At 33.5% G+C, this 9,125-nt stretch overlaps 1 protein-coding gene across 1 annotated transcript; it reads left to right on the forward strand.

Moving 5' to 3' along the window:
• Window positions 1–6,262: 6,262 nt before the first annotated feature.
• On the forward strand, window positions 6,263–8,834 carry LOC116125406 (ACT domain-containing protein ACR8-like). Its single transcript, XM_031411143.1, has 7 exons — window positions 6,263–6,626; window positions 7,025–7,070; window positions 7,178–7,292; window positions 7,378–7,445; window positions 7,594–8,160; window positions 8,259–8,363; window positions 8,457–8,834. The coding sequence occupies exons 1-7, from the start codon at window positions 6,565–6,567 to the stop codon at window positions 8,817–8,819; spliced, it is 1,326 nt and encodes a 441-aa protein (XP_031267003.1). The 5' UTR covers window positions 6,263–6,564; the 3' UTR covers window positions 8,820–8,834.
• Window positions 8,835–9,125: the final 291 nt, after the last annotated feature.

Consider the following 9,125-nt stretch of genomic DNA (forward strand, 5'->3'; position numbering starts at 1 on the left):
GGCCTTTTTCGACCAGATCTACCGTGGATCTGGCCGAAAAAGGCTAGATCGGCATACTACCGACCAGATTCAGCAAGTAGTGCGCCATTATATCAGATTTCGGCCAACTTCCGACAGTGGTGGCCGAAATCTGGTATAATGTGGGTTTAGGAGTGTTTTTGCAATTTCGAAAAAAATATTTAGGGGTATTTAATTAAATTAACAAATTTAGGGGATTTAAAAAAAGTTGAATAATATTAGATAATATTGTGAGTTTTTGAGCATTTTACTATTTAACTTTTTTAGGAATACTAATAATAGTATTCGCAAAAACCAACCAAACGGAGCCTAAAATTTTGGGGTGGGTTGGATTTGGATTTGAATATCTTCATCCAAATTATTTTGGGGCAGACGTGAAAATGCTAACTTTAACACCGACCTACTCCATTCACCCCAAAAATATATAACTATGAATAAATAATTGTATTCAATATTTAACATTAAATTTACAGATTTATTTAAATTAGGTCATATTATTTACTTTTTTTTCAAACAAAAGAAAACCCTTGCCATCACAACCTTATTCCTCCATTGAATTACTTCAAGTTGATTTCTTATCATCTTCTACACTTGTGTATCTGGAAATAAGGTATGTAATTAAATTGTTTAATGTATAATTACTATCATCATATATTTTATTCAACTTTATAATGTATGAACATTAATTTTGTATTAAATTTTTTCTTTTACATTGTCCAAATAATTAGTTTTTATGAATTATGATTTTACGTCATTTGGAATTAGATTTATTATAAAATTATAATTCAATTTAATATTATTTTATTTTTTCGTTTATGATTTGCTTGTGTAATTTTTGTAGTCGAAGTATTAAATTTTGAATAAAAAATTTATATTAGATAGTTAAAAAGTATTATTTTTCATTTTAATTAATTTATTCGAAGAAATAGTTTATATATATTGTGTTAGACTTAACTTTATATATATATATATAATGGACCAAATAGGACGATCCAAGGTTTTCCTTAAAAAAAATACCCAAACCCAAACCCACCCCATTTTTAAGAATGGATAACGGTGTGGATTTAGATATTCATAAAATAGATGGGCATGGGCATGGATTTCTTAGCATCCAACCCAACCCGTCTCATTGACATCCCTATCAATGGTGGTCGACTGTCATTGTCAGAAAATTCTCTAACAACAAGTGAGTCGACATCACTAACATGATTGTATTGCCGCCAATTCATCTAGGCAACCATGTTGGCGGTGTCGTCAAAACAAGCGATGTTTGGTTGTCGTGGTATTTTTGCTTAAAAGTAAATATTAAAAAAATTAAAATAGAGATCTCTCTTGGATAAAGGCAGAAAATTTCATACCAAAAAGGCCTAAATAGTTTTGATGAATCCGAACTAATGAAAAGGCATATATAGATTGGGTTAAGAGCGACTACTCAATTCAATAGACATTGGATATTGAGCCCAAACACAACAAGATTGAAGAAAAGTGGGCCTTGGTTTAATTTGAACTTAATAAAGCCTCGCCCATAACCCTATTGTAGATATGCGATTGCCATCAACCTGATTTTTATTCAGATTATGATTGATAATATAGAAGTAAAAAGCTTTTGGTAAAGTGATTAGACAACGAAATCTTCTATTGATTATCAGGACACGTGTCACTCTTGTAACTTGTTTGGTTTGGTGTAACGCACCATTAAATTAGTTACCTATGATCTATAAATATGTACAGTAATTGTAAAATAATTAAATAGGACATGTAAAATCTTTATTTCATGTGCCTATCTCGTGAATGGGCCCTTTTTTGTTGTATCATACAAACCTTTAACACATTGTAAAACTCTCTCTTAGTTAAGTTTAATTAAACGTATGGGATTGAGATGAAAAGCCCTAATTTCTTTTTAGTATATTAACATTAATGGAGTTAGTTTAATTAATGAAGAGTAAACAATTCTCCGTTCACATTATGAAATTCCAAAAAATTTCTTGGTCTCAAGATACACCTATATTTATACACACTTATTTTAACCAAAGATTTTGATAATCATGGAAATTTGACTGTTTTTCTCATGTCGTGATTAAACCGACCATTAGTAAAAGTAATAGTTGTGTGTAAATATATTTGATTAATAAATATTAAGCAACTTGGTGAGATAAAATATTCTGTACAATTAAACAGTCCAATAAAATAATGAAATTAAACAATTAATTTGATAGCTATTCTTTCTCATGTCCACACCACCTTAAAATATATTAAATTAACATTACAACGATTAAGTTGTAATTATGTTATTTAATGCACAATTAATAAGCTCTTCAATAGACGCATGCCAGGAAATTAAAAGACCAATTTTAGATGTTTTTTTTATTTTTGGTTTTTTAGTAACTAAGGTATCCGGGCCAGTTTACGCCCTACCTCAACTAATCTTTAGGTTCAATAAACACCTTACAAGCCCAAAAGACTAGGTAAGTCAAAATGTTTTAGGACGATATCAAGGTTTGAACCAAAGAAATAATCTCAAGGTTTGAACCTAAGAACTTAAAGAATAGAACAAACTTTTTTGACCACCAGACCAATCCTTGAGGGTTTGAACAACTGAGTAAATCCTTTTAATGACCACCTCTATAGTTCTTAGGGGAACTCGACTAGGCACCCATGTTGGAAGTGATACTTACATATTTTATTGTTATGTGTGATTTTTCCACCAACTCAGAGTATTTGTGAGGTTAAGCCCGATCCAAACCAGCTCGATTCTACTGATTGTCTGACTCAGCATAAGCTCATCGAGTTATAGCTCGACCTACACAAGCTAATCACGACCAATCTTGGCAGTTGTTCAAGCAATTCACAGATAACTTCAGATCCCGAATATCTCTGGAAGGATCGATCAACAGCAACATTGTGCAATCACAATGCCCAATCGCAGAATATTAAGAGTTACATTTTAACTTAATTGTAATCTTTATTTCGCTATTTCCTTTGCATAAACTTTGTATATAAACCCCCTCCACAGGAGAAGGGGTTGATAAATTATTTTAGGATTGTTATTGTAAGCTCTCACATCAAATACAATAATAGGATTTAGGCTCAAGAGTTTAGCTCGCCGAACCACTTTAAAAATCTCTTTACCATTACTTTACTGCACTGATTATTTATTCTTTTTTGGTTATCCGTAATTATGTACACATCAGTTTTTATCCCATTAGTCAATCGGATCACTCTAATTGGTGTATTCTTGCATTAGCATTATATATATTTATTTTGCTTTTTAGAAGATGGTTGATTTAATTCATCCTAAAAGCATAGTTAATGAAGTGAAAATTCTCCAATGTCTTCCACATTTCTTTTCTTATGATTCATATTACAAAATTGTCTATTGAAATATGTATATAGTGGCTTTCACTAATAGGGTAACCAAATTTGCGAGTTGATATTAACCTTTTTCCATATATTTATTTCAAGTGTTTATTTTTGTGTAATGAGGAGGTTTAGCCCAAAGCCATTGGGCACACCAAACCAATATCTCTCTCTTTCACCAGCTGGCAAACATTTGATGCTTTAACTACCTGCATTTGTCAACCTCAACCATACATAATTTATTAATTCAAAAAATATGCATTATTTTCAATTACTTGTTGCTTTGAAAAATGCTGGTATAATTCATCATTTTTTTACATGGTTATTAGCAATAAACACACCGCGTCGATTTGATTAAAAATATTCAATAAAGTAATTATCATATATATCATTGTGTTAATGTAATTTGATATTATTTTGATTGTTCTTGGTATTGAATTAGTTTTATTTTTAGTGCTATAGAGTATGGATAAGACTCCAATTGTTTCTGCTGTTCAGATTAACCCGCGAAGCGTCAACTCCCTTCTTAATTAAATTGCTTTGCCTTAGGTTTATCACTTACTTTCATGCTCTCAACAGTCAACACTATATTATTTTTTTATCCTTTATTGTCAGTAAGTATCAGCTCAGTCTATTAATTTGGTAATTGGTATAAATATTTTAAATAATACATGGGAGTGGGAGAAACCTGCCTATTTCAGAAACTATTTTTTGAAACCAAGTCAAATTCCTACTTTGTGAGCTAGTGCTCTACTTAAACAGCATGCTTCACCCCTATGCACAGTCTACTCATTTGACCACTTCTCATTCTGAATGTGTCAAATTCTTGTTTGACCAACCATAATATTTTTTAATATATAAAAATTCGCAAAATCATTTGTGTTAATTAAATAGTCATGTTTAATAACGTTAGAGGAAAACATTGGTTCCAGTGTCTCACGGAGAAATTGGCGCGCCGCTGTATTCAATCAATCTCTCTCATGTGAAATGACTTTCAGGTTTGGCGCCAAGTCTTAACGGTCAAAAGCAATCCCAGGCGGGATTTTCAAAAAAGTTAGCCGGATAATGAGGTGTCATCTACATCACCCTTTCGTTTGCTGCTAAAAGCCGCTCTATTTATTCTCCAATTATTCCCGCTCTCCACGTCAACCACTGGGTCCTTCTTTCCCAACCCGTTATCCATCTAGATTTTCCCTTGCACATGGTCCCACCCGCGCCTGATTTGGCGGGAAGATCACTGCTTTCCCGCCCAGAGTTTTTTAACAATTACAAACTTCATTCTTCAAATTTGGTGGGGCGGCGTTAGTTTAGTTAGTGGTACGCACGTTTTGGAGTTTAAAGTATTGTTCACCACGAGGCAAAGATTTTGAGAGCCATCCTGGTGATGACCGAGAGGCTAAACGGATTATTTATGTTTGTGTCACTGTAGAGACGGCGTGTGGTGATGCCACGTAGGAGGATTTAGTGGTAGAGACAAAATTAGCGCTTAAAATTAACTAACTAGTTTAGTTAACGTGGTTTCGGACAGGCCTGCACGTGATCGTCAGATAATGGGGCCTACATGTTTGTGGCGTTGAGCTGTGTTCATGACAGCATAAGTTGTGAGTTCAAAACGTGTCCAGCTTTTTAAGGGTTTAAATGTAACCCATGTGTTAGGAAGGAAGACAAAGACATAAAAGTTCGAGAGCGTGCCTCCACGACTACGTCCAAGTCACGCGTCCATTTTTTGTTCTACCGACCAATTCAATGCATCCACCTTCTTTTCGACCGACTTTTTTTTATAAATTTGTAAAGACAAATTGATTGTTTCTATAATAATCTCATGAAAAATGAATTAGCGTAAAAGATGATTGATTTCTCAGTGCAAATAATTATTGTAAAAATACTATATGTAGAAACTTTTGAGTTGATTAAAAAAAAAATTTAAATACATTTCAATTCATTTTAATCAAGCTTGTCTTCAAAAATTTCATGCTTTCTTAATGAATTTACATATTATGAGAGCTTGTTGATAAGAAGATATTTAATAAAACTGAATTTGGATAAATCTTTATAAGAAATTATAGTAAAGATTTTTACCAATTCTATCAGGTTATAATGTATTATTAATAATTGTTTTTTATGAACATAAATTCAAATTCTTTACTATTAATCACATTACGATTCTAATTTGACTTTTTCCTTTTATATATATTGATTTTCTCTCATAAAAATATAATTATTCATTTTCTCCTAAGTGTTGACCTAAGTTAGCGTTCTCTTTTAAAAATAAATCTGCTAAGTGATTAAAGTCGAATGTGCTTATACACAACTCGATCTAATGTATGAGAATGAATCTTCTATATCACACCTTATATATGGAAAAGTATTATTTGATCCGTATATCTTTTAAGAATTAGATGCTAGAAGATGGATTTACCCCTACCCCTGAAAGGATAAAAATTTTGGAACTACGGGGATGGTAAAAGTAGTAATAAATCCCTAATTAGGAAGGGTAAAGAGCAAAGATACACCGAAAAGTACAAGAAAACCGGCTTGAAAAAGTGACAGAGGAAAAGCCGATACGAGCGGTGTTGTCACGTGTGGATGTCATAATTTGAGTCGGCAAAATCACAACTTAATTAACAAGCTATAATGGGACCCACCATTTTGCCAGATGGACTGACCCTTCCCGTTGATGAAGCATCAACCATTCTATTGAGTCGAACGCACGCAAAGTACACTTCACTTACAGACGTGGCATCGGAGCTGGAAATTTTAACCAACCAGAGTTGAGGATCAAAAGACACGTGGCTTGACGCTGGTTGACCTTGCTCGTGTAATTCCTCCTTTTAGAAGGGGTGGACGCGTGGTTTAAAATTTAAAAAATATTGTAGGCATATAAAAAAGGGAGTGAGAGAGTTAAAGAAGAAGGCGTGGTTTGCGTTGCGCTTGCATAGAAGAGAGATAAATAAATTTAGTTTGGTAATTGGGTTTTTCAAGAGAAAACAAAACAAGAAAATTGGAGAGAAAGAGTTTGGTGGGAGTTGATAAAGCGATTTGGTCGAAGAATTGAAGAAGGGATTTAAAGCTATAGTTTTTAGAGGATCTGGTATTTGATTTGTTCTGTTATCTTTCTTGTTCATTCTTTCATACTTTCCTGCCTTATTAAAGGTGGAAATACAAGGCTTGTTGAAATAAAGAGAAACAATGGAGTGGCACACTTGTTTAGATGAATACGAGAAGCTTGTTATCAGGATGAACACTCCCAGGTTTGTTCATTGTTTCTTGAAATCAAACTTTTAAGTTCACTAATTGTTTCGGGGTTCTCTCTCTCTCTCTTTTTTTTTTTTTTTTTAAATTATTTCTAAATTTCTTTCTTTAAATTTTTCTTACAAAAATTCATGGCCTTTAGTGCTGTACGAGATCTGGCCATGAAAATCAAGACTTGTATCAAAGTATAATCACGAAAACTAGTCTAATTAACGAATATTTTAATATTTGTCTGACTTTTCTTCAATTTCTTCTCATCCTTCTAGAATTTAATTTCTTAAATCTTGCTTTAGACTTTTCAAAGATCTCTGTCTTGGGTTGATATTTCTCATACAATCGCTTGAATTTTCAAAATCAAAAAGCAGTTTCACTGACTTGACCTTTCGGTGCTTTTCAGGGTCGTCATCGACAATGCCGTTTGCCCTACTGCGACTCTCGTCAAGGTTAGCTTCCACGAACTGATAACAAAATTGACAAACACACGAACCAGTGTTAATTTTAGTGGCTGAAACTCGGTCATTAACATTAATTTGGTCATTTTTTTTCATAGGTTGATAGTGCTAGAAGACATGGAATCTTGTTAGAAGCTGTTCAGGTTCTCACGGATCTGGACCTTTCAATAAAAAAGGCTTACATTTCTTCTGATGGACGGTGGTTCATGGATGGTAATTTTTTTTTTAATTTTTAATTTTTTTGGTTAGAATTTCTTTGAAAGTAATATTTACACGCTTTTCTTTTTTATGTATTTAGTTTTCCATGTGACTGATCTGAATGGAAACAAATTAACGGACGAAAGAGTTATTCGCTGCATTGAGGAGGTAAATATTATTTATTTTAGAAATTTACATCCAAAAATAATCTTAGAATTAATTTTTGGAATTAATTTTTGGAATTAATTTTTGGAACTAATTGGTGATCAATATTATAGCTGAAAATTTATGTTTTCGTTATGTTTCTGTTATGCAGTCGCTTGGAACCATGGACCATGGAAGAGTTAATGATTTTAGCGGTTTAACTGCACTTGAACTAACTGGAACGGATCGTGTTGGGCTAATGTCAGAGGTTTTTGCAGTATTAGCTGAATTACAGTGTAATGTGGTAGAAGCGAAAGTGTGGACTCACAATGGCCGAATTGCTTCGCTGATTTATGTGAAAGATTGCAATTCAGGATCTCCAATTGAGGACTCACAACAAATTGATAGAATCGAGGCACGCTTAAGGAATGTCTTGAAAGGGGATAATGACATTAGGAGTGCTAAAACGACTGTTTCTATGGAGGTCACTCACACAGAGAGAAGGCTACATCAGATGATGTTTGCAGATAGGGATTATGAGAGGAAGCCCATTTTGAGTCGTTGTACTAATTACCCTGTAGTAACGGTGCAAAATTGGGTGGAAAGAGGTTACTCAGTTGTGAATGTTCAGTGCAAGGATAGGACTAAGCTTTTGTTCGATGTTGTTTGCACGTTGACAGACATGGAATATGTGGTGTTTCATGCTACCATTAACACAACCGGAGATAGAGCATATCTGGTACTTATTGTTTCTTTTATTGTATTATCTGTTAGTTCCTCAAATTTTTGATGATATTAGTTGTCTTATTAACTAAGTATTTCTCAATGTTGTTTCAGGAATTTTATATTAAGCACATTGATGGGACTCCAATTAGTTCAGAACCTGAAAGGCAACGTGTGATTCAATGCCTACAAGCTGCAGTGCGAAGAAGAGCATCTGAGGTATAATTTTGCATTTGTTCTGAGTTGAATAACTTCATTTATAATGTTTGTTTGATCTGCAAATAGTAATGTGCAATTTACTTGTAATGACAGGGTGTGAGGCTAGAATTATGTATGGAAGATAGGCAAGGGCTATTGGCAGATGTGACAAGAACGTTTAGAGAAAATGGTCTTAATATCACAAGAGCTGAAATATCAACAAGAAGCGAGATGGCACTAAACGCATTCTATGTAACAGATGCCATAGGAAACCCTGCTGATCCAAAGATAATTGAAGCAGTTAGACAAAAAGTTGGATTGAGTAATTTGAAAGTGAAGGAATTGCCATTGATATATAATGAAAAGGCAGAAAGTGAAGAGCAAACAGTTGGGGTTGGTGGGACAGTGTTGTTCTCACTAGGGAGTCTAGTGAGAAGGAATCTATACAATCTGGGATTGATAAGATCATATTCTTAAAGTGGGAATTTGGCAGAAGAAGAAGATGATTTGTTCCCTGCACTAGGGTGGTTGGCATATTCTTTCCTTGAGGTTTGGGGTTTGTGTAAATACATGTGAATGAAAAAGGTGGGATTTGGTGATAGTCGAAATTAAGTTGGTTATAGTTGGTGGAATAGATAGACATAGATTGTGGTTGCTCCACCATTTTTATATTAAATATAATATTATTCTTTTTCAAATGCTTTGTTTGAGGGGAAGATTTGAATTATGGCTGGAAGAAGAAGAAGAAGAAGAAGATTAGGTATTATAACAAAACGAGTTTAT

Source organism: Pistacia vera, unplaced genomic scaffold (genome assembly GCF_008641045.1).
Source record: "Pistacia vera cultivar Batoury unplaced genomic scaffold, PisVer_v2 Contig164, whole genome shotgun sequence".
NCBI classification, from domain to species: Eukaryota; Viridiplantae; Streptophyta; class Magnoliopsida; order Sapindales; family Anacardiaceae; genus Pistacia; species Pistacia vera.

Coding starts and splice junctions, on each gene's coding strand:
- LOC116125406 (XM_031411143.1), top strand. CDS start 6,565: ATGGAGTGGCACACTTGTTTAGATGAATACGAGAAGCTTGTTATCAGG. Junction 7,293..7,377: donor TGGACGGTGGTTCATGGATG/GTAATTTTTTTT, acceptor TTATGTATTTAG/TTTTCCATGTGACTGATCTG. Junction 8,161..8,258: donor CCGGAGATAGAGCATATCTG/GTACTTATTGTT, acceptor ATGTTGTTTCAG/GAATTTTATATTAAGCACAT.